Source organism: Dermacentor silvarum, chromosome 3 (genome assembly GCF_013339745.2).
Source record: "Dermacentor silvarum isolate Dsil-2018 chromosome 3, BIME_Dsil_1.4, whole genome shotgun sequence".
Taxonomy (NCBI): Eukaryota; Metazoa; Arthropoda; class Arachnida; order Ixodida; family Ixodidae; genus Dermacentor; species Dermacentor silvarum.
The window spans coordinates 231,570,718-231,597,449 of NC_051156.1; the positions used below are offsets into that span (position 1 = coordinate 231,570,718).

At 48.8% G+C, this 26,732-nt stretch overlaps 1 protein-coding gene across 1 annotated transcript in view; it reads right to left on the reverse strand.

The window, feature by feature from the left end:
* LOC119446858 (uncharacterized) overlaps window positions 1-26,732 on the reverse strand; it is a 147,528-nt gene that overhangs the window by 91,313 nt on the left and 29,483 nt on the right. The window contains exon 2 of the mRNA XM_037711434.2: window positions 17,977-18,053. Within this exon, the coding sequence (XP_037567362.1) occupies window positions 17,977-18,037 (61 nt within the window). The 5' untranslated portion in view covers window positions 18,038-18,053. The remainder of the gene's footprint in view (window positions 1-17,976; window positions 18,054-26,732) is intronic.

Here is a 26,732-nt window from a genome sequence, read left to right on the forward strand (position 1 = left end):
GTCATGGTCACTTTCCGTAATAAACGACAAAGCTTTTCACTAATCACGGATATAGCAGCCCCTGTATCGACGAGCGCAAAAGATTTGAAGCCATCCACTGACACTTCAGTAACGTTAGCGGGGGAGAAGCGAGGACTTCGATGTTCCGACGACGACGCAGTTCGTGCCGCAGGAACTGCGGAAATCAGTTTTCCGTCTCAGTAGAACTGGCACTGGACCGATGACGCATAGGTGAGAGGGAGCGGCGACGAGGGGAAGGCGAGCGACGAGCACCAAAGGGCTGGCACTCCAGAGCTGGTAGGTCATCAGCAACGCAGACTTCCGGTGGCGGCTGTTGTGGCATACGAAATGGTCGAAATCCGTAGCTGGGGGCCCGCGCAGTGCCCATGAAGGCCGGGAAACGCCGGCGGCAGAAGCGCGCTACTTGTCCCGGGGTGCCGCAGGCGTAGCATATGGGGCGGTTATCAGCAGTGCGCCAAGGATGTGTATCCTGCTGTTGTCCACCGAAGAAGTGAGCCGCCGGCTGCCGAGGCAAAGGCGCAGGAGAGAACAGCGGTGGGCGAGACGCTGAAGGCGAGGAGCCCGTGCAGCCGCCTCAGCATACGTCAGAGGTGCGGCCACGGGAGCCGGCTGAGACGGAGATGGAAGAGCTTCGGTCACTTGCTCTTGAATCATCTGCCGGATCGCTGGAGCCAAAGAGTGAGAAGGCTTCTCCGTGGTCGGCAAAATGGAGAGCTGTCGCGCAGCCTCCTCCCGCACAAATTCTTTTATCTGCGTCAGCAAAGTTGTCTGGTTGTCGCCAATAACCAATGCTGCCAGCGAATCTCCCGTGGGTGGTGGGCGTCGAGCTAAGATGCGTTGTTTCCGTAGTTAGTCAAAACTTTGGCACAAATTGATGACGTCAGCCACGGTACGCGGATCCTTCGCTAACAACATTTGAAAGGCGTCCTCATCAATGCCTTTCATAATGTGTTTCCCCGACGATAGATCGCCGAGCGTTTAACCCATTGCGCCACAAACGCATTTGCAGAGAGCTACACAGACGCGCCTTATATATCTAACACTCCTCCGTGTACCCGCGCTCTTGCTCGGGGCGGTGCCGCCGCCTACGAGCAGAAAAGAGAAGTACTGCATTATGACACTAACGCGCACCGACAGTGAACGCTTCGGTGGTCTCAGCACTACGACGCCTCGATGCCAGCATTCGAAGGGACGCTGGCATCAAGAAGCACTACCAACGCCGTAACACGCTAGCACAAACGCGTTAGAAACGCGCTAGGTGGCGTTCACCGTACTCAGCACAGCGGAGCGTGGCCTCCGCAATTAGCTCTGAAAATGTTTCTGAAGTTGATCGCGGAGGCTGCAATTACGACGTGCTGTACGCGCTGATTTGACTCGGTGACGATTCAGTTACGTGCTTTGTCTTGCGCGTTGTATTAGTGTGTCAGTTACGTGCTTCGTCTTTCGCGTTGTGATCTTGTCCTGTTCTGCCGTTGACGAATTCAACCGCCTACACAGGTCAATGACATCTTCGATGGAGCTGGTGAACGTTTCAGCGTGTTGTTGTGCGCGCCCACGTAGGCGTTGTTCAGCGCGAAGCTTGCGCACAGCGGGGTGCCCGAAGTTCCGAACACTTCTGCAAAACTGGTCTTGAATGCAGTCCATGTGGTGAAATCGTGTTCGTGGTCTCGGAACCAGAGGTTCGCGACGCCGGTTAAGTAAAACAACACGTTGTGCAACTTGGTGGCGTCGTCCCACTTATTGTGCCGGCTTACCAGCTCGTACAACGACAACCAATCCTACACGTCATGATCATCGGTGCCGATAAAGATGGCAGGATCACGCTGGCGCAACACACCAGAAACGATGACCGCTGGAGGCTGAGGTGTATATTCCTGGGCGGTGTCCTCAGGCATGATCGTAGCAGTGGGTAGCATACGGCTTCGGAGTTCCAGTTTTCGAGGTTACCCAGCACCTCCACCAAATGAAAGGGTGATTTATTGAAGCTCGTTGGAGGGATCGAAGTGGCTTTTTAGGCACAGTCCTTGCTTTTAGCATCAGCAGCTCGAGCTCGGGTCTCGCGCCGAAGCGTTGGCAGTGCCCACGGCGCCTACATGCATATTCCTCACTACATTACTTTATACTTCTTGCCCACCCCTTATGTAATACCCCCAATCCTGAGGGCCTTTAAGGTAATAAAGTGAAGTGAAGTGATGCCTGTGCCGTGGTAGGGTGCCCGTGATGTCTAGTTTCAACAGCTTCACATTCCCCGAGCACCCTCTCGATTGTATCCCTTAAAGTCCAGCAAAGCTGCAACTTCTATGAAGACACGTTTTACTTTCCTGTTATGAACAATTCCTGCGAAAGAGGTTTCTTGTTTAGAGCTCACTCGGACTCAGACTAAGTAAAATTCCACTCACTCAGACTAAGTCACTAAAGTTCTACTTAGCCAGACTAACTCCCGGACTCAGAGTACTCATCAAATATCTACTCAGCTAGGGTCACTCCCGCAATCACTTAAGTTATACTCAGTTGGACACACTTCGACTGACGGGTTAGTGTGAGTGAGTATAAGTGAATCGACTCACGAATGAGTTTGCTGGCCTATTATTTTAAGTTGGTTTACATGCAACAAATAGTTACAAGTCGGTGCGGTGGTTGCCGAGAAAAACGACTTCTTCGTTCCCATGTAGTTAGCACCAGAGCTAACTTTAAAAATGGCCGTGTCCGCTGTTATCGCAGTAATCACACCAAAGACAGCACTGAAGTATTTTGCTCCACCCATCGTCATAGAATACATGTGCTGCCAAGAGAAATGAGCAGTTAATAATCATGAGGAGTATTACGACTACATGATGTCGGAATGGAATTCACAGTCGTGACCAATTGTGCTTGTTAATTTCGTATACTATAACACACTCGTAGAGCAAGTACATTTCAGATTTGACAGCTCGTTGGGGATGTCACGTGTTGTCTAGAGCAGTGTTCTACTGGACCCGACTGTTACAGTGCGCTGACGAATTGAACAGGCACGAGAGGCAGCGAGATATCGCGGCAGTTGGGCCGGCGTTGTACTATCGGCGTTTTGTCACAGAACAGGTTCTTTCCCTCGGCGCGCCAATGAAGCGGATGTTGCGGTCGGAGGTCAGGCTCCGCGGGGTCAGGCCGTCGTGACCCGGCGCAACAATAAATAATTACCATAATGACGCTAATCGCAGAGCGCATTCCTCACGTGCAGTGCCGGTCTGCGCGCGGGGGCGCGATCTCTGACCCGGCTTCGCCGCCGCTTTGCTCGAGTTTTGGTCTCAACAATGGCAGCCACGCTTGCATGCCTCCACGGCGAGCGACGACCATCAGGCCCGGCTGGGTGCCACATCTCGGTATGCCACGAAGTTGCCGCTAAGTCTCCTCGCTGGAGAGTGCGTGCGGCGACTGCACGGAACGCTGACCACAGGAGGCGCTGCACAGATGGCGCACGGAGCTATGCATGGGGCTGGCGCGCGCTCCGCGTTTCAGAGATTTGTGCACGCACTATGGAGACGCTATGTGTCATTAAAGAAATATGCGGGTCTCACGCCGTCTGGGACAAGCGAACCTTTTGTATGCTGTTTGCTTTGATTGGCGATAATTAGCGGTGATATTGACGGCGAATGTGTCATTTCTTCAGCGTTTGATCCGATACGAGAGTGGTGAATTGATGTTAAACGTTACCTTGCGTGCACCACTCCTGTTTGCCTGCGCAGTCCACAGAACACACAGCTTGAGGCATTGTTGCGTGCCATTGTTTATAATCTCCGAGAGGGTTGAACATCGCCTCACATGGCACATCGCATCGTGACAGAAGGGTTAAATTTTAATTGAATTATGGGGATGTACGTGCCAAAACCAGGCGCGCCATAGTGGTGCACTCCGGATTAATTTTGACACCCTGGTTAACGTACACCTAAAATGCGGCTGCCACGGTCGGCATTGAACCGGCGACATCGAGCAATGCCGTAGCCGTAAACTACCGCGGTGGGCACAGATGTGTTCCTTTGACGTGCTCCCGTCCAGACCGTACGGTGTTTTAATGCAGCTTTGCGTCTGCATGAGCCCTTCGTCAGTTGTCCGATTGACAAATTTGCATGGAGCTTATTTTTCAGAGCATGGTGGCGTGAAGCAGGGGTAGAATACCCGGCTTCAAATCTGAAGGTCGTAAGTTCGAATCCTACTCCAGTACACTACATTTTCAGGCATGGAGCGGTGCCTGACACTGGCAAGAAAAAAAGTATATATATTGCCGAGAGCTATAGTGGGGCTATACTAGTTCAGGTGCAACAAACTAGGAAGGCCCAATAAGCTTCATCAAAGTCACTCCCTCACCAGAACAGGAATTGGCCTCCCTGCTGCAGTATTCGGCCACTACCTCCCTCATGACTCCGACAATTAACTCATGGCCCTCAGTCACCAGTGGATGCGGAGCACCTGACCAAGGCGGCGGTCAGACCTGCCACGCGGCAGAGGGTGCTAAGAATCTCTGGGTCCGGACAGGCCACCAATGGAAACTGAACCTGGCAACGTTCAACACGCGCACCCGCCCAAGTGAGGCTAGTTTAGCAGGACTATTTGAAGAATTATCAGGCATTGACTGGGATATTATTGGCCTTAGTGATGTGAGAAGAACTGGTGAGGCTTACACAGTGCTGACTAAAGGCCACGTCCTCTGCTACAGAGGTCTTCCAGGTAAGAGAGAATCCGGGGTAGGACCTCTAGTCCATAACGACATAGCGTGCAACATTGATGAATTCTACAGCATTAATGAGAGTTTAGCAGTCGTCGTAATAAAGATGAATAGGAGGTAGAAAATGAAGGCAGTACAGGCCTACGCCCCAACCTCTAGTCACGATGATGAAGAAATAGAAGAGTTTTATGAAGATGTTGAATTATTAATGAGAAAGGTGCAAACTCAGTATACTGTGTTCATGGGTGACTTCACTGCAAAAGTGGGGAAAAAGAAGGCTGAGAAGCAAGCAATTGGCAACTGAGGCATCGATTCTACGAACACTAGAGGCGAGATGTTGGTAGGACTCGCGGGAAGGAATAGGCTCCGAATAATGAATACCTTCTTCAGGAAGCGCAGCAACAGGAAGTGGACCTGGAAAAGCCCTAATGGAGAAACAAGGAATGAAATAAATTTCATACTCTCTGCCGATCCCAGCATACTACAGGATTGTAACGCTCGTGAAAGAGAAGGAAAAAGCGCACAAGGGAGATCAAGAGAAGAGGTAGAAGTGAGGGCCAGAATAATGATGTTTGATTAAACGGAATGTTACATTTTGGCGCAGTCGCAGTTTTGAACCACGTGGGTGTCATTCACCATCGCCCGACATGAAGATGGTCGTCTACTGGCGAGGAACTACCAGGAAGATGGAGACAATGCCATCGAGTTACCTGAAAAGGTCAGCACGCTGGATTTCTTGGCCTTCTTAGCCGATAGAGCCAATTCATCGCTTGAGAATCTCGAATCCATTGGCTCAGTCAGAGTGCATATGCGCGTGACTGACTTCCAACGCTGGATTGACAGTTCGAGTAGACCAACGGTAGTTAAAAGCGAAACTCAAGCTGCCGACCATCTCATACAACACCTTTTGAAAAATCAGGAACAGCAGGCACAGCGAGAGCTTCTGACCTTATTGTCATCAACACTACTATCAACAAAGCAGGCGGTGAAAGCACTTATCAAGCCAGAACATTTTGATGGTACATCGTTAAGCCCGTCAACATGGCTTCACTTTTATGAATATGCATGTTCGCAGAACAATTGGACCACGGACTGTGACCGCATCTATAATATGCGCCATTTCCTTTTAGGAAATGCGAAGTGGTTCGAATTGCGCGTACCCATCAACACAGATGTACCATGGGTTGAATGGCGTGCTAACTTTCTGCGAGACTTCGCTTTGAACCCAACAGAATGCTGGGGAAAGGTCATTGCATACAAGCAGCAAGACGGATCGGTTATCGACTACCTTTACGAGAAACGTTTGCTTCTGCAACGCGCCGACCCCGAGCTGCGGGAATCATCAATCGTGCCACTGGTTATTCTGGGCATGACAAAGGATTATCAGCGTCTAATCATGATGAGACAACCTGCCACATTGGATGAACTCTTACAGACACTGAAACACGTCCCCGACGACCTTTTACTAGCCAACGACCAAGAGAGCAACATCAGTAGTCGAAGCTCTACCATCGGATCCCCGGAAGACCAGGCGTCCTATGGCCAAAGCACTGAAGTGAATTGTGCTGAAATTGACTCAGCCAAAGAGAGGACTCCATACCCGAAACGAGTAAAAGAACTGGTAAGCCCGGATTTTTCCTTCTCTTTGGAGACCCCGAAAGAAAGCGTCTACTTGGCGAAGTCTGCGGCAGGCCTACTGTAAGCACAGATGAGCGTCAACAGAAACATGATTTAAGTATTAATTGACACTGGAGCATCAGTTAGTATAGTTAATTCTCTACTGATTCCGCAAGATCAAATATTCAATGGAAAGGTTGCCAAAGTACACAGTTACGATGGAAGTTCTCGAGTGCTAGACAAGTGGGCACGCGTGTGTGTGGAGTTTAAAACAAGCAAAACAACTGTAGAAGCACTGCTTGTTCATGACGCCGCATTTAATTTTATACTGGCACGCCCTGACATGAAGAAATTAAAGATAAACATCTCATGGCGCGATAAAGTCGTTGTTGACATTCCGGTTGAGACATCCCAGCTCAATGTGTGCGCAGACTCTGAAACGCGTCTCAAATTGGTCAGAGAAAGTTCGGATGTACCGACACAGTTCCCGGAGCTGATATGCATCGCAGTTTACCCTCCTCCAGCAAAAGTAACTGAAGTTCCATTCAAGCTCAGTGACGCGACACCTGTTAAAAGAAAGCCCTATGGGATGTCCTATGAAAAAAAGAAATGGCTAAAAGAAGAGTTGCAAGGCTTGCTAGATGCTGAAATTATTCGACCATCAACATCTACCTTTGCATCTCCGATTACAATTGTGCCCAAGGATGATGGCACTTTCAGGATGTGCACTGATTACAGACTTGTAAACCGTCAGACTGATTTATTCCCATACCCGATGCCAAGGATCGACGATATTATTGACGAGACAGGCGGATGTACATGGTTTTCCCGCATCGACCTTTGTAAAGGATATTGGCAGATTCCGCTGCAAGAAGACTACAAACCATTCACGGCATTTGTTACTCCTTTCAACATTTTTGAATACAACCGACTGCCTTTCGGTTGGAAAAATTCTGGTGCATGGTTTCAGAAGATCATGAACAGCGTGCTTAGCCGATTCACCGGAATTTTCTGCAACGTGTATGTGGATGACATCATCATTTATTCGAAGACTCGTGATGACCACTGTTCGCATCTATCCCGGGAAGCACTTAGCAAAGCTGGGCTAAAGATTGAAGAAGAGCGAATTCTTTGAGAACACCGTTGTCTTCCTATTTGACGGACAAACAAAAAGCACGAAAGAAGAGTCCGTCAAGCGCATCTCCCAGCTGACAAAACCGTACGATTTGCACTCTCTTCGAGTGTTCCTGGGTCTCGCTGGACATTTTAGGGCTTTTATAAAAGACTACGCCCTAAAGACCAAATGCCTAACGTTGCTGACTCAAAAAGATACGCCATTTGTGTGGACTAATCAATGCGAAGAGAAATATCAGCAGCTTGTAAAAATTATATCGTCGGACCCCGTGCTGACAATACCGGATTTCTCGAAGCCGTTCGAGCTAAACACCGACGCTTCCCATTATGGTACTGGCGCTGTACTATACCAGAGGGATGAGAGTGAGCATCCGAAGCGACAGCTCAAAGTGATCGGCTATTATTCATACACATTGACCAAGGCAGAAGTTAACTACCCAACGACGGAAAAAGAAGCATTGGCAGTCGTAATGGCCTTTCGTTATTTCAGGACGTACCTGGAAGGCAAACACTTCAGCCTATTCACCGACAACCATGAGCATTGACATACATTCTTAATCTCTCACAACCTAAAGGAAGATTGGCCAGATGGGTGAGCGAAATACAACAGCTTTCCTTTGATGTCGCTCACAGGCCAGGCGAAAAATTACCAAATGCAGACGCCTTGTCAAGACTGCTAATTAGGAACCAAGATGACAAGTATGTCACCCTTATGTTGTGGGACGGCACGGAAGAGATGACTCTCAAAAATGGTAGGCTACACGTGCCTGCAACAAGTGTAGGAAAAATAGTAAGACTGTACCATTATTCTCCGGAATCCGGTGGCCATGACGGTTTTTGGAGGACCTACTGGAAGATTAAACAAAGATTTTACTGGAAGACGGTGAAACAAGATATTTCGGAATATGTGAAGACGTGCCATCAATGCCAGCTCTGCAATGCGAAGTTCAGGCCCCGTGGAAGCGCAATAATTATCCAAAAACATTCAGAAAAGCCATTCGAGACTATACACCTTGACTTCGCGGAGCTCAGAAAAAAGGGGGAAGGAGTACGAACTACGCAAGCTTTTCTACTGGCCATTGATGAGTGCACACGCATGGTGGCATGCAAGCCCGGAAAAGAAGATTCCAAGAGCGTTATCTCACTGCTCAATCGAGATATGTTCAAACACACCAAAGTAATCATCACTGACAATGGTCCAGCTTTTAGAAGTGATCGCGTGAAACGTTGGGCTAACGAGAGGAACATAGAGCTTCGTTTCGCTGCACCATACCATCCAGAAGCAAATGGACTCGCCGAGTGAGCGATACGGGACGCCAAACAGTTCATCGCGCTCTACCCGGGATTTCCAGGCGGTTGGAAATGTGCCCTTGAAGCTGCTGTGAACCACCACAACCACTCACACACAAGTGCAGTGACCATAGGTTAGTGATGTCTCAGATTTCTCTCAATTTGAAGAGAGAAAGAATACAATTAGTCAAGAAGAAACAGGCCAACCTAGACGCAGTAAGGGTAAAAGTAGACCAATTCAGGCTGTTGCTGGCAAACAAGCATGCAGGTTTAGAACAGAAAGATGAAGATAACATAGAGGTAATGAATGAAACCGTAACTAGGCTGATCTCAGAAGCAGCAATTGAAGTGGGAGGTAAGACACCAATGTAACCAGTAGGTAAGCTCTCCCAAGTAACAAAGGACCTAATAAAGAAACGGCAAAGCATGAAAATGTCCGACTTAAGAGATCAGATAGAATTCGCTGATCTGTCAAAGCTGATCAACAAGAAGAAAGCAAGGGATATATTCGAAATTATAACGTGGGAAAGATTGAGGAAGCCGTAAAATGTGGACGCAGCTATAAATCAGTGAGACGAAAATTTGGCATAGGACAAGGCAAGATGTATGCACTGAAAGAACAACAGGGTAATATTGCTGAGTCGGTATTCGTGCACAAGTGCGCCCTGGCGCCGACAAAGACGACGACCGGGCTGCTCGAGATTCCGGAAGGCATCTAGAGAAGAAGAGATTCTTGTTGTTGGCGCCTCTTTGGTTTCTTCTCCCGAGTACGGTGCGGTGCTTCTATAATAAAGCTCCTGAGCTTTGTGTATCGCGACACTGGTGGAGGTGCTGGGTACCGTCGCCTCATGATCGGCACTCCTACGAGCAGCCCTGCATCTAGCCCCACAAGACACCCACGCGTCGAGACGCCTGTTCACCGCACGAGCCACCGCCTGCAAGGTTTGAACCCCGAATTTGGTGTCTTGCAAACATCGTCTTCCTCAACGGCCGCCACCCCGGCTCCAGCAATGGCATGACGTGGTGTCAAGGAGCAGCTGTTCGCTGGCCTTGTGCGCAATCCGCCGACAACAGTGGACGAGTTCATTAAAGAGGCCACAGCAATCGAGCGGGCGCTGCACCAGCGGTACCAACAGTACGATCGTCTGATTGCCGGGGCACCGACAGGAGCTGCAGCACTGGTTACGGACGATGAAACCTGCTTGCCCCAGTTGATACGCCAGATTGTGCGCGAGGAAATTGCGAAGGAGAACGCTAGGCTCGCACCGTCACACGAGTTCCCGGTTGCCTCCGTCGCTGAAGTGGTACGACAGGAACTCCGACAGGTGCTTGCCCCTTCCGAGCCTCGTACCGATCTGTCATACCAGCCGAATGCATACAGCTACGCAGACGCGGTCCGCCGTCCGTCGCCGTCTGAGCCGCCGTACCAACCGAACACATACAGCCATACAGACGCTGTTTACCGTCCCTTGTCTTCCCTGCCGGCGCCACAATACCGTCAGCAGCCTCCTGTCGCAGCCTGGGCCCAACGGGAACCTGTCAGACGGCCCCAGCTCCGTAGGACCGATATATGGCGCACTGAAGATCGGCGACCATTGGGCTACAATTGTGGAGAACCAGGACACATCTATCGTTTCTGCCCTCATCGCCCAGCTGGCTACCAGGGCGGCCCATATGCCACTACGCGTCGCCTGGCTGATGAAAACCGTGTCCCCTTCGACGACAGCCGCGCTGGCCGGCAAGTGAGCTCTTCGAATCTCCGGTCGCGCTCACCGTCTCCAGCACGTTTCTCCTCGCCGAACAGCCGCACTTTTGCTGACGTCGTGAGAGGTCGTTCTCCCAGCCCACGGCGGGGAAACTGAAAGCAGCGACCTCAAGGGGGAAGGTTGCAAGTCCTCAAATTGCCCCCTTGTTGCCGAGAAAACAAGACGCCGATCAAAACGTAAATAATGCCGACAAAACTGTGACTGCCGACCTCGCTATTACGATTGACGGGCACGATGTGACGGCCTTAGTAGACACTGGCGCGGACTTTTCAATTATGAGCGAGCCGCTGGCAGACAAACTCAAGAAAGTCAGGACAAAATGGACGGGCCCTTATATTCGCAATGCTGGCGGCCAGATTATGACTCCTACAGGCAAATGTACTGCAAGGCTTACGATCGGGAATGCAGCTTTTGTCGCCACATTCGTGATTCTGCCGGAGTCCTGCAAATCACTCATTTTAGGCATGGACTTCTTAAGGGAGTATGGCGCCGTTGTCAACATACGCGACGGCGTAGTAACGTTTTCCCCTGCTAACGACACGACCAATGGAACAGAGCGACAACGCCGCACCTTACGTATTATCGACGAGGACGTCTGCATACCGCCACTGTCTTGCAGCCTTGTTTCCGTCAGTTGTGGCACACAGCTCACCGAAGCAGCGGTCGCGGAACATGCAACCGCCCTTCTCTTCCGCCAAGGAGTCGACATCGCCCGTGGCATCGTCTCCTTAGTCGACGGGCGTACAGAGGTTCTATTGACAAATTTCACAAACGAACGTCGGTATATCAGTACAGGCACCGCTGTCGCGTATCTCGATGAAATCGACCACACTGAAGACTGTTTTGCTGTGCAGGGAGAAGCCAAGGCTCCTACAACGCCATGCACACCCGCCGTCGACATTGGACCGAGCTTAACACCTGCAGATCGACACCGGCTTATGGAACTGCTTGAACAGTTTAAGGACTGCTTCTCGTCTACGTCGCGAGTTGGTCAAACGCCGCTGACAAAGCATCGCATCATCACGGAGGAGACAGCAAGACCCATCCGACAGAACCCGTATCGTGTAGCTCAGAGAGAACGCGAGGCAATACAGCAGCAGGTTGAAAAGATGCTACAGGATGATGTCATCCAGCCGTCGAACAACCCATGGGCATCACCTGTGGTGCTTGTCAAAAAATGTCACAGTTTCGCCCTAAGGGCGAAGCAATGAATGCGATAGCCACACAGCAATGTCATACGAAGTAAGGTGAGCGGCTTTGGTAGCAATATGAATTGTAGTAAACATGAGCTGATTAAGTAAGCAGGTGTGCTGCGGCGTAAGTAGACCGACATGAAGAGAGACTCGATGACCACGAGAAGGCGCGTGTGAAACGGTGGTGTTGATGAGAAGCGCTTCCCGTGGGCAGCGCGTGCGAAGGGACACACCTGTAGCGCTGCACTGCCGATCCGGGCAGCATTGCGTGTGTAGCGTGCGTTGGAAAATGTGGCCCGACTATTACGAACTGAATGAACAAGCGTGGTGTGAGCGCGCACAAACACGAAGAGATCACACTGAATGACAGCAGACAACGACTGTCAAAACGCTGGCAGCAAGCATACGCCGCAGCGGGCGAAGGTACGTGCGGTCTATCGCTTCAACGGAAACTGAGCGGCGAATGCACTTAAAGGTCAGAGCCGTGTGGAGATAAGAGACGGTGCGAGCGAGCGACGAGCGCCGTTGTTGGCAGAGAAGTGCGCCCCCCCCCCCCCCCCCTTGTTCCCTCCGGCGCTGGCTTCCTGCTTCCTTGCTTGCGCGTGGGAGATTGAGTGCGTTCGCTCTCCGTGATAGCGCGCGTTTCCGCACGCTTCCTCTCGGGCATACGGCGCGCGGCGAAGATTTTATCTATAGGGAACCTCACGGCGACGGCGACGGCGACGACGACGGCGACGACGACGGCGACGACGACGCCGACGGCAGAAATCCGGTTCAAGTGTCCATATAATTGCTATCGCAATAAAAGAAAGATGGTAGCTTGCGGTTCTGCATTGATTATCGCAAGCTTAATCATGTTACAAAGAAAGATGTGTATCCGCTGCCGCGGATTGACGACTCTTTAGACAGGCTACGGCATGCACGCTACTTCTCCTCTATGTACCTTAAGAGTGGATACTAGCAAATAGAGGTAGATGAGCGTGATCGAGAGAAGACTACATTCGTGACGCCTGATGGGCTTTATGAATTCAAGCTTCTGCCTTTCGGCTTATGCTCGGCCCCAGCCCCGTTTCAAAGGCTCATGGATACTGTCTTATCCGGTCTGAAGTGGAAGACATGCCTGGTGTACCTTGACGATGTGATTGTTTTTTCCGCCACTTTCGAAGAACATCTAAAGCGGCTGCTGTCAGTTCTTCAAGCCATACGGTCCGCGGGACTCACATTGAAACCTGAAAAATGTCACTTCGGGTTTGAAGAGCTTCAGTTTCTAGGTCATGTAGTTAGTCAAGAAGGAGTTAAGCCTGACCCCGATAAAACTGCAGCAGTCGCAAAGTTCTCTCGGCCTATGGATAAGAAGGCGGTCAGACGCTTCATGGGTCTCTGCGCTTATTAGCGACGATTTATTGCCAATTTTGCGCATCTCGCCTCTCCAGAGGAGCAAGAAGCGGCGTTCAACGAGTTACGGCAGCGTCGACAAACTCCGCCAGTACTGCGGAAACCAAGGCAATTCCGAGCGGCACGGCAGCTCAAGCAGCACGATTCTTTATCGAGAACATTGTCCTCAGACACGGTGCTCCAGCGATCATCATAACCGACAAAGGAGCCGCATTCACAGCTGAGATTCTGCGCATTGTGCTCACGCTGAGTGGCACAGCCCATAGGAAGACGATGGCCTATCATCCACAAACAAATGGGCTTACCGAGCGCCTCAACAAGACTATCGCAGACATGCTTTGCATGTATGTCGATAGCACAAGAACTGGGACACAATCTTACCATACGTCACATTTGCATACAATACGGCACGCCAAGAAACAACGAAAATGACGCCGTTCGCTCTGGTCCATGGTCGAGAAGTCACTACAATGCTTGAGGCTATGCTGCCTCATGACTGCAATGGTTCAGATGCAGATGCCGCAGATTTCACTGAACTCGCCGAGGAAGCACGAAAGCTCGCCCGCGTCAGGATAACTAGTCAGCAACAACGCGACGCACGACGCTACAATCTCCGCCACCAATTTCCCGCTTATACGCCCGGGGAAAGAGTGTGGATTTGGTCTCCCGTCCGACGCCGAGGGCTCTCGGAGAAACTTCTACGCCGGTACTTCGGACCATACAAGGTTCTACGCCGTATTAGCGACGCGACCTAGGAGGTGATTGGTGACGGTTCATGCTGCTCGAAACGCCGTCAACAGGTGCCTGAGGTAGTGCACGTAGTGCGCATGAAGCCATATCATTCAGAGTGAAGTGGACACCGTCAAGCTATCAACTACGAGTCTTTCCGCCACGATTTGATCAGCATCGGGACGATGCTCGCTCTGGAGGGAGGGTAATGCCGCGTCGGTATTCGTGCACAAGTGCGCCCTGGCGCCGACAAAGACGACGACCGGGCTGCTCGAGATTCCGGAAGGCATCTAGAGAAGAAGAGATTCTTGTTGTTGGCGCCTCTGGTTTCTTCTCCCGAGTACGGCGTGGTGCTTCTATAATAAAGCTCCTGAGCTTTGTGTATCGCGAAAATATCATCAGCAATTTCGATGACATAATAAAAGCAGCGGAAGAATTCTCTATACCGACCTGTACAGTTACCAGAGCAGCCAAGCTAGTTTCATTCGAAGCAGTGATGAATAAGATACGGAGGCTCCTTCTATGGAAACATCTGGAGATCTAGAAAACGTTGCAGTGCCTGTACATGGGTTTGGATGGAGTGATATTTCTCCAAAAGATCACCGTAGATTACGATACTAGTCCCTAGTGCCAATTTAGAGTGCAGCTGTTTAGGTGTTTTGAATTCGCGATATATTATGACAAAGAATTTGATTCTCAACAACAGGGTGCGCTCTCGGCGGCGGCGCTGAGCCTCTGCTCGGGCAGCTCGTTTAGCAGCAGCGGCAGACGAAGCATTTCCACCGGTTGCGTTGCATTTCCACCGGTTGCGAGCGCATTCTCTAGCGGCGACGGCGCCGCAGGCGACATAGCGCATGCGCAGTGGGTTCGAAGCGTACGCCAGCGCTGTTTCAATGCTGGCCTCATGCCAGGTCGCCGCCGCCACTCCACTTTCCTCCTCACCCTTTCGCCATACTCTCCTCCGCTTTCCGCCTCATGGTTGCGCTGCACCCTCCTCTCCACTTTCCTCCTCGCGTCTTTCATCCCCCCGCTGCGCTCCGCGTTTGGTTTCATCTTTCGCTGTGCTCGTTCGCTCGGTGACGCCGCCGACGATGCTCGGCACAGCAACGGGCGCTTAAAAGATGCGTATCGCTGTATGCTAACGAATTGCTCCCGCTCATTGTGGCCAGCACTAGGCACACGGAAACCAAGAGCTGGTAGAGTCTCTAAAAGAATCGGGTGTTGTAAGGTGCTTTAAGAATCTTTAACAATCTACACTAGCGGAGAACTTTTAACGCGAAAGCGTTAAGGGCCCCGTGTCACAAAAATCCGGTGTCGGCGTCTCGCGTCGGCGCCGACCGTCTGGTGAGCATTCCCAACCCCGCATTCGGAACCACGCAGACCCTCCACGTGGCGCAGAGGTGATCACACTGACATAATTGAATTTATCAAAGCAAAATGTTATATAGTCGTGCACCGCACGTGCCGATGAATCTGGGCACCTGATGTAATCACTTTCTTCCCTCGCTCTCTATTTTGTCCCTTCCCCTCTTTCTTGGTGTGTGCTATATATTGCACGCGATACCCGTAATAAACTTTCTTTGCTCGGTTACTCTGCTTGGGAATACGTGGTCACTTCACAAAATGCGTCAGAAAAATCGCCAAGTACAACTTAAAACACAACCTACAGCCATGATAGCGTCGGATTGTAATTTAAATATACGAGAAAACATAATTCTGTTACGCGGAAACTCAAACACAAATCGCTTTTCCAGCGTTTCTACAATCCAGAGCTGCACGCCCCGCTCGGCTCCTTGCAACACCAACATCCAGATGGCGCTCGCCTCCTCGGCAGCCTGCAGACGCATGCGCAGTCGAAGAAAAAAAGAAAGCTGCAGTTGCTGGGAAGCGTGACAAGCAGTCAGGGAACTTTGAATGATACCGTGTTCCACTCGTAAAGGCGAAGCTTAAGTGTGCTCCAAATATTTCTCGACTATGAAGCAAAGTCTACAGAACCAAAGCGGGCCTCTTTCACCGCTGCTGGAAGGAGTCCCGTAGTGTTTTCACGTTTTCTTACGTGGGAAATACAAAACAATATTTCCTTGTTTTTCACAGCGCCCAATTTCAAACGATGCGTTACATTCAGCAGTCAGCTATTTTATTTTATTACAGTGAAGCTGTCTATGGCTAGGGTTCTCTAGATTTTTCATGTCCGTCAACAAATCTGCGTGTGCAAAAATTAAGCTCCCGAATTTGATGCTTAATCGCTTCACATTCTATGCAAGAGCTCATACAACTCATATCACTTGCATATGCATTTTCTGTAGATTACTTATCAATAGGCACCATTTTCAAGATGAGTAGAATCAGATAGATAGAGGGTTTATCAAAGATTTGCCACTGTGCGACCCACGTCGGCCATGTGTACACTCGCACCGCCGTCTCTTTGTCGACGTTCCAAAACGCTTGCGTGCCTAGTTTTATTCCGTTCTCCCGGCGTGGCAGTCCTGTCGCGCGTATCCAGTTTTCTCCGGCTCCCCGAGGTGGCGCTAGTTTGCCACGCGAATGTATGCCGCCGATCAAAAGTGTGTGTGCGTGTGTCTTTCTTCGGGATGACCGCCGCTCAAGAGAAAGTGGCTCATACCTTTGATCTAAATTCTGTGTCACCTCAACTGCTTCGCTGGAATCCACCTTCACAGCAGTAGAATGACGTGTGATTTTTTTATGCGAATAATTTTTTTTGCGAATTTCAGGCGTTTGCATCTATCTATCTATCTATCTATCTATCTATCTATCTATCTATCTATCTATCTATCTATCTATCTATCTATCTATCTATCTATCTATCTATCTATCTATCTATCTATCTATCTATCTATCTATCTATCTATCTATCTATCTATCTATCTATCTATCTATCTATCTATCTATCTATCTATCCTCCTACGTCGTGATACCGTGGGTCGTTGCCTGCGGCAGATAGCACAATTCGAGTTCATGAGCTGTCCGCCTACTAGAAGAGGCGGACATTACTTGCACAAAAACTTGAAACGCATAATCAACTAATTAACACAATTTCACTAATTAAGTTTTCAACTAATTACGTTATGGCCCATATTGCAATTTACAAATTCTAGCCGTGGATTTCGCAAGGCGGATCCTACGTTATGGCCCATATTGCAATTTACAAATTCTAGCCGTGGATTTCGCAAGGCGGATCCTATGTTCCTGTGGATCCTGTGTACAGAAGAGAAGACAGGGGACGGGAAAAAATAATGTTAATTCCCTAACTTTGCAGAGAAAGGCATTGGCGTTCCAATTACTTTCTTAACAAAATGTCGTTTTATGCATTTAAGCGCAAGATAACTGGAACGCCAGCGCATTTCTTCTCAAAGTTCGGAAATTACAATCTCTAAACTGGTGTGTAATCCTAAGAATTCGTTCCAAGTCAATCCGCCTTGCGTACTCCACGGCTAGAATTTGTAAATTGCAATATGGGCCACAAGGTAATAATTAGTTGAAAATTTAATTAGTGAATTTATGTTAATTAGTCGATTATGCATTTCAATTTTTGTGCTAGTAATGTCCGCCTCTTCAAGTAGACCAGTTAATGAACTAGAATTGTGCTATCTGCCACAGGCAACCTTTAAAATTTTTTGGAAGTGTTCGCTCATCAGAATAGGCATTGGCGGCACGACATTATGCATGCATACATACCATGAATGATATGTCATGACATCAGTGACAGGACATTTAGTCATGGTATTTATGTCATGACGTATATGTCATGACATGTATGTCCCGGACGTAAATAGTATGAATGACGTGATGCTGTCGCGGTCGTTTAATTAAATATATATCAGAATATGAATGGAATGCATGCATGACCTCATATGGACGACATGTGAAAAATGTCATGACATGAATGACATATAATCGCATGTCATGTCATGACGGTCACTATTTCATAACGGTCAGAAGTATGGTTTAGTGATGTCTCATTGCTTCCCCGCATTGAGAACAATGTTACTTTCCCACTAGACGTACATAATTTTAAATATTCTGAGCGTTTGCTTTTAGCGATATTTCCAGCAGAATCACGAACACTGCTGTAGCATGCCTGCCTGCCCCGCTGAACAACAATTGGACTCACTGCAGGTCCACTTGCGGCTGCTTCTGGACCACAGCTGGGCTCGGCACAGCTGCGACAGCATCGTCTGGAACCACACTCTGAAAAAAGATATCAAAAGATGTCTGGAAAACATTTTTAATTATTGAGATCGATCACAGAGTTTTTCCCCAAGTCGGGTCATGTGGAATGACTAAATTGTGATCGACACATTAGTGCCAGTGAGAACCACACTGCTCTGCAAACGACCACATATAGTGTCGCCTCATAGTTATCTCAGAAGCATACCGACCTCACAGTGTATTAGTGCGTGATATTCTACACTTTTTTTTATCTCTTACTTTGCCAAACAGTGCCCAGATTCAATTTCAAAATTTGTTGGGAGTCGCAAAATTGTTGGGGGTCACACACGCGAAGAACTACAATGAACAGCCTTGAATGAACGCCCTTTTTGACACGAGCAGACTCGTACCGTAGAGATGTATGCAGACGATCGTATAACTGTAAAATAAAATATTGCCTAACGCACTACGCAGAATACAAGACAATTATGCGCACACTAAAAAGGCAAATGCATACAAAAACATTCAAAACAGGCAAGATTTTCATAATGCTGCAAACAGCAGATATGCAATGTTTACATTAACACATCTTCAAAAGCACAATATACACAATGAATCAAGTAAAAGGTAGGGAAAAACGCAACCCGAGAAAAAGAAGCAGGAAGAAAGACATCGGCGACTAGTTCTTATTCAGGAAATATTTTAGCATTTCTTCCGGCTGAACATTTTTATTGTAGCACTAAAGCGAAGGGTTCTTATCATCGCGCCCACCCTTTCGTGCGACAGCGCGAAACTTTTGGCACCCGGAAAATAATACCAGGACGAGCGCAAATCACGATGATGATGATTTATTGGCATCCCCTTTGAAACGGGACGGTGACAAATAGTCACCTAGCTTGCTTCAGTTAATCAGATATGACTCCTGGTTGACTATTTAGAGTTTCGATTATCCTGTATTTGGTCGCCAACTATCTTGACCTCTTTCTCCATTCCGTGTCCACGCTTTTCAGGTACAGATACTTGTGCTCTTTAGCCGCCCATTTATTATCATCCATGTTCCTGAGTCTTTCTTCAAAACTAATTTTGCTCTGTGTTTCTCTGACTTCAAAATAGGCCTAACCCATGTCACATTGGATTGCCTCATTTGTGGTTTTACCGTGGGCTCCCAACGCTAACCGGCCTTTGGTTAACTTCCAAACCCGCCAATATATCCGTTTTTAAGCATATAATGGCATTGGCGAATGTTAGCGCTGGCACCATTACTCCTTTCCAGATTCCACGCACCATCTCATACTTATTGTGGCCCCACAGTGCTCTGTTTCATTATTGCTGCATTCCGCTTCCCCTTTATTTTCAGATTATCTTGGTGGTCGCTTGGGTAATTCTTTCCTTCATTTATGTATACGCCGAGGTACTATATTACTTGACTATGGGTATGACTTGCTGTTGAATTGACACGACGTAATTACTCGTCTCTTCATTAAAGATCATAATTACTAATTTCTCTGTGCTAAACGTAAGGCCTAGATTTGTCGCTGCGTTGCCACATATATTCGCAAGTATCTGTAAATCTTTTTTATTGTCCGCTGAACTCGCGGACGACTTTCTGTGGCAATGAAGGGAAAGCTACGGAGGAAAAGCGCGCACAAGTGAGAGCGCTTTTGAAAATAGTCCCGCGTTTTAATCCACGCCAGTTTAGGCTGGAAAAGAGAAAACATATACGCCTTACAAGCAACAGTTAAATAAGACAGAATTGACTGTAAAAGTTAACTTATATTGCGGCATTCCCTTCCGCGTTTGGGCAAACGCGAAACCGTCGCACGTGGAAGCTGCGTCGATTCAGCGTCTGTTCCGAGCAACCAAAAGCACTGTCAAACGCTGCCGGACTACTAGGCGTGGTAGCACACGAGCAGCAGCCACGCGCCCGTAGCTTTGCCTTCATTGCCACAGAAAGTTGTCCGCGAGTATAGTAGCACAATGTCGTCTGCGTACATAAGTCCAGGGACCTTCTGTTGCACCATATGTCCATTACGCATGCAGGATAAATCAAACCCTAATTCGCTGTTTTCCAGTCGTCTTTCTATACCCTTAACATAAAGCGTGAACAACAATGGAGACAGTGCTTCAATCCTTGGTGAATTCCCACCAGTTCATTACCTTTTCGACCTTCCCACACCACTTGTACTCGGTTGTCTCTATATATCTCCCTCAGCAGCTCCACGAAATCGTCATCTATGCCTTCGTGGTTAATATTATTCCACAACAATTCCCTGTCTACGTTGTCATAAGCTCCTTTAATATCTAGAAATGCTACCCATAAAGGTCTTTTCTTAGCTACTGAAATCTCTATGCACTGAGTTAGTACAAACATATCCTCTAAGCGTCTGCCTGGCCTGAACCCATTCTGTAGTTCCCCCAATACACTGTTTTCCTCCACCCACTTCGACAGTTGTAATTTTATGGCTTGCATTGCCATTCTATATATCACCGACGTTACTGTAACTGGCCTGTACGAGCTCGTCTTATCCTTATCTCCTTTGCCTTTGTAGATGAGATTCATCTTGCTTTCACGCCACCCAACGGGAATTTTCTTCGTTCTAATCATGGTGCTTAGCGCCATCTGTGTGACGAAGGAACACTTCCAATGGAAGAAAAGCTAATGTTACGCTATATTCGTTAAAAAGCGAAGTGACGTGATTTTATTCTCAAACGCACGAAATTTGTTTTGGTGGCCTGCCATGAGAGCCGTATGCCCGGCCATTCTACTTGATGGGCGTTTCGAGCTCTAAAAGCGATGCAGCCGTACGGGTGTCGCCCCCCTGCACAGAACATGCTTGGGCACGCTGTCACTTCAGCCTCGTATTATACCCACTGTGTATACCGAGTGAAATAATGTTCTCTGCGTCAACTACTGCTTTCCTTTCCCAAAACAGCGCAAAGCAACATCGCACTGCAAGACAATCGTCCAAGACCGCAGTAGCGGGAACGCGGAGACCGCTATGCTGCACAGTGTAGCCAGAATTCGCTGCGCCTCCCTGACGTTCAATTTAGTTGCGAGTAGTTACGATTGCTATTTCCACTACACATTTATATGAGTACAGAGAACACGCAGCTTGAGAGAGCACAGATGAATGTGGGAGAAAACATTCTTCTGTGCTCTTCCATGTTTCGGGTGCTCTGTAAATGTGTTGTGGAAATCAGCCGCAGCCGTTGCATCTACCGCGCTCGTCGCCTTGTATTTGTGTTCTTGTCTCGCAGTCTAACGTTTCACGCTTTCGCACAAGATGTTTCAAAACCAGCTAGCCCAATCAGTTACGTACGCACTTTGGTGTCCGAATCTGAGGTGGAGTTGGACTAACTCCGTGCGAGAGAGCACAGATGAATGTGGGAGAAAACATTCTTCTGTGCTCTTCCATGTTTCGGGCGCTCGTCGGCGTGCCCAGCGAAGATACCGACGCACAAGGTCTATATGGCCCAGACGCACGCAAAAGAAGATCCAGCGTCGAATGGACATACCGGAGTCTCAACAGTGTGCGAAATTTTGTGAATCCCTAGACCCTCGAAAACCTCTTTCTCACTTCTGGAGAACCGTGCGAGGGCATTTCCCGAGCAACACGGGCCATTCAAAGCCCTGTTTTCACAAGTTTTCTGCAGGGGTATAACCGGTCAATCAACATATATATAGGCTTCCTAGGTACGATTGTGAACCAACGAATGTGGCATCATAGCATCATGCTGCATTCACTGGATTCACGCATGGCCTGCCTTTCACCACCGAGGAGCTCAAGCGGTTCTTCCTTTGTGTGATAGGTGACCAGATGGCATATCAAGTCAAGTTTGTTGCAACAGTCATGTTGGAGTTACATGGTAAAGGTTTGCAATAGGAAGTCCCATAGTTTTGAAAATACTACCAAAGGCCCTCCTGAAACTGTCAGGAGGACTTCGTCGTACGGCATCTTGTGCCACCTGGGTTAGCGACCGCGAAATGCGTAGTTTCAATGAATCCTGGTGGGATGGAAACGTTCCTTAAGAATGCAAGACAAGCCGTTTGGTACGACTCCTCAAACCTGGCAAGTCTCCGCTAGAGCTCACGTCATAACCTCCAATCGTGTTGGCTAGTTCCGTAGGGAAGGTGATGGAGCGCATGATGCTTGCCAGAGTAGGGTGGTACCTGGGATGCTATAAACAGCTTATCCAAACGCTATGATTGGTCTTCGAAATCCCCACCGCTCCATTCATAATGTTACAGATCTGGTACCTTAACTTTAACGTCGGAAAAGAGAGAGAGAGATTCAACTTTTATTGATGCCAGCAAACGAGGGCGGACGCAGCCTCCCTCCGCCTGGCAGACGGTCGAGATCCCCTGGGCCTCAGCGGCTGCCTCAGCTAGCTGGACGGCCCAGACCTGGACCTGGTCTCCCACTGCTGTCGGTTTAGAATTTTGCGGCCCTCGAAAGGAGCCGCCTTCGAGCATGCCCATAGAATATGTGGCAGATCTGCCTTTACATAATTTGCATTGATAATTGTATTGTCCGGGATAGATAATTTGCTGCAGGCCACCGGGTTAGGATGCATGTTTGTTTGCAGGAGGCGCCAGGCCACCGCCGGTTTCCTGGTTAGTGTGGTATGAGCTGGTGGGTACCGGGCCCTTCGCAGCTGACCATGCGGTCTCCTCTCGTTCCCGGCTGGGCCGGCTCACTTGCTCGGAGTCCTCGAGCTACGTTGTGAGCCACCTCTTTGCCGGGGATAATTTGGAGCGTCCCGCGATGATGGTCGCTGTTTTAGAATTTTGAGCACCTCTGGCGAGATGCGTCCTTTCTCGAAATTATCAACTGCGATTTTTGAGTCGCTTATGATAATTATCGCTTTGGTGGAGGTCACCGTTAATCCTGTGGCGGCTTGCTCCACAACTTCGGGGTTATCCGTTCTCATGGTTCCGCTCGCAAGGGGTTCTCCGTGCGTCGCTACGACGCTCTCTGCATTCCGCGGCGTCTACGTAAGCCACGCTCTCTACGTCATGCCTCTCGTCGCTCCTTGTGGTGCAGATTCTTGGGCAGTGGAGAAATTTTAAATTACTTCCTCGTTTCTAGTGGAATGCTTAGTTTCGTGCCGTGTTACGATTCGTAGAGAATATTGAGTTTCCGTAGAATATGTCGCCCCGTTGGGGTTTGTGTGAGTCTTTCGTATTGGGCGGTCATGTGCGCCTCCATTAGTTCGTCAAGCGTGTTGTGTAGCCTCAACTCTAAGAGTTTGTTGTTGTATGTAGTGACTGGGACGCCAATTGCCTGTTTGAAAGCTCGTCTGTCCATCTTGTTTTTTTCTGCCACGGCAAATGTTAGTTACGGTGCCACACAGACGACGCGGCTGATGACGAAGGCCTGCACTAAACGAATTAGGCTGACCTCCCTCATGCCGTAGTGTCTATTGGCAATCCGTTTGATTAATCTTAATGTTTGCTGTTCGCTGTTCTCTAGCGCGTTGATGTTACCGAGGTTTCTGCCTTCCACATGCAACCGCAGTCCTAGGACTTTGATCTAGTCTACGATAGGTATCGGGCCCCCGTTCACCTTGATCTAATGTTCGGTCTTCCTCCGTATTGTTTGCTGGTCGTAGGGTACACCAGCAGGAGTTGGGACTTTTGCGAGGAGCAACTGAGCCCCTTCTCCGCCGCGTAGCGTTCGACGACATTCGTGGCCTGCTGGAGGGTTTCCTCGATTTGGCCTCGCTGCCACCTGCCACCCACAATGTTACGTCGTCGGCGTACAGGCTGTGGTTGAGGCCGCGGCTCTTGCTGAGGATTTTCGGCAGGCCAATCATGGCCACGTTCGAGAGAAATGGGGACAATACCAAGCCCTACGGCGTTACCCTACTACCCAGTTCTATATCATCCGACTTGATTTCTCTTGTCTTGATTTGAGCAGTCCGGTTCGAGAGAAAGTCCCGGGCGTAGGCGTTGCGACCTACCCACAGGTCCTGGAGGTTCCTATAGGACCGCCTTGTGCGTAATATTATCGACGGACCTTGGTGAGGTCCAGGCCTAAGATGGCTTTTAGTCCCGTTCCTCTGCCCCGCGCGTCGAGGATTTGATGTTTGATTTGGAGTAGGACGTCCTGCGTGGACAGTTTGGGCCTGGCCTCTGTCCTCCATGTAGTTGCTTAATCTAGTGAGAACGACGTGTTCCATAAGCTTCCCCACGCATTATAACCATTATAAACATTAACGTCGGAAAAAATGTAAATAGTTATCTATCGCTATGTTTCAGGACGCAAAATGAGCTTATCACAATGTTGTTCATGACGCCATACTTGATGCTATTGAATCGGTTGTCCTTGGTGGTCCAATGCACCGCTGGACCCACAGCTACGTATACATGAGGTCTTTTTTTGTGTGCAGATCGATGACGATCCGACCTCTTAACACTACACACACCGTGGTGTTCCCTATATATCGGTTTCTCCGAGCTTATAGGAAAAGGACGTTACCCAATACAGCCATGTGCTTGGCGGCTGTGCCCGATAATACAGGTTGCTCAAAACTAAGCTTTATGCTTTTCTTAAAATTAGGCACTGGGAGGCACGCGAAGACCACCTGTGCAAATAAGTTATTAGGCCAGGGGGGCACAAAGTGAGATGATAATTATCGCTGTAAGCAGCCTAATTAACTAAATTGAATAATTATTTTTTGTCGACTGCAGTAAGTGGGTATGTTTGTATTGAAAACTTAGACGCTGTCGTGTTTATACACAGTATCAGTCGGAATAATTGTTCTAGCGTGTTCGTGCTCCGAGATATCCGACTCCAAATTTCAATTGTACTGCGCAGAGTTATCGACTCGGCGCGAGAGCGGTTTATGCTTTGCGTTGCTGGGGAAGGGAGACATTTTGAACATTTTTAGGGCATTGACATCTTGATGGGTGAAGTGTTGTCATGAGATTTGTGCATGACAACACCAAAGTTAAAGCGGCAGTATGAAATATTCGTTAGCATAGCTAAAAAGGTTTCTGCTGTTGATGGTGCAGTTGTTGCTTTTGATTTCAATAAAACTTACAATACTTGGAAATCAGCAGTCACTTTATTTGCGTAGCCCAAACAAGGACCATGCCCGGTCGTCTAGTCACCATTACGCACGCGCACTGCCCTCCGGCTTCTCCGCTCGCGCCATTATCTCGGCATGGCAGCTGCCGCCATCTTTACAGGCTGCGCGGTCGCGTGTTACGACAGCGGTTACGGGTTCTTCGATTTTTTTTTTCGCTAGCCGTGAGGGGAAGGGGGGCAGTTATTATCTTTGCCAATGCCTCCGCCGCGTTGTCAGACTAAACGCCGGACCCAACAGCCGCGTCACATCACGGAGAAGCTTTGCGCCGATCCTCACTCTCTTGCATGCGTAATCATGCGAAGGACAATTAAAATTTGGAGTTGGATATCTGGGAGCATAGACATGCTATAAGAATTTTTCCAAGTGAAACTGCGTAGAAACACGACTACCTCTAACTTTTGAATACAAACATACACACTTACTGCAGTCAATAAAAAGTTAATTATTCAATTTTAGTTAATTCGGCTGCTGACAGCGATAATTATCTCACTTTGTGTACCCCTGGCCACACAACTTATTTGCGCAGGTGGTCTTCACGTGCCTCCCAGTGCCTAACTTTAAGAAACCCATAAAGCTTAATTTTGAACACCCGGTATATCTAGCCTGTATTGTTTCTTAAAATAAAATTTGGGATGATCTGTCGCAGGTTCGTTATAAATGCGTAAGCACGGGTCCGTCTTTGGAGTTCTGTTGGGACACCTTGATTTCCTTAAGAAGATTCTTTGTAATCGGCTGAAACACCTTCGTTTGCTTTGGAGGACTAACTTCCCTATTCTCAAACAGCCCTCGACTCGAAGCTCTTCCTCGATCCACTCCACCTTCTTAAGCATAGCGCCGCCTCTCGAGTGATAAAGATGTGGCAATTCTGAAGTATTCCCGTGAATGATCATGAAGCTCAGTGACCACTTCTGTGGAGGGATGACGGTGCTATCTTCTCTCTTGAGTCGAGGTGTTGTGTTGACTTGAAGAACGTTCTTGAATACGGGCGTAACGCTCCGCTCCAACGCGGCAACCACTACGCTGGTTGTTTACGATATGCGAATCATCGCGTATGAGAGAGAGAGAGAGAGAGAGAGAGAGAGAGAGATAACTTTATTTTGCCCAAAATGTGGTTAGAGGAGGGAGTAATGACTAGAAGCCTCCCCCGTCCCCCGTTTAGACGTCGGCCGGCAGCCCCTGAGCCACGGCGGCGTCTTCAGCCATTTGGACTACTCTTGCTTGAACATCCGGGTCCGAGCTGAGCAGCACGGTCTCCCATTGCTCCTCATTTCTTATTATTAAACTGGGTTGTTGTGGTTTCGAACAGTTATTGTTATATTGTTTCTTTGGGCATGCCCAGATTATGTGTTGAATGTCTGCTCGGTTGTTACAATGTTTACATATGTCTGTGTATACGTCTGGGTGATAGTGACTGAAGGCAATGGGGTTGGGGAAAGTATTGGTTTGTATTAGCCGCCAAGCCACTGATTGCTACTTGTTTAATGAACAATGTGCTGCCGGATATCTAGCCCTGGCTAGTCTGTAATGATCAATGATTTCCCCAAAGGAAATCATTGAAGGAAATCAACCGCGTATGAAGACTCACGACGCCACCTACAAGAAGAACGATGTGGCGTAGTAGCT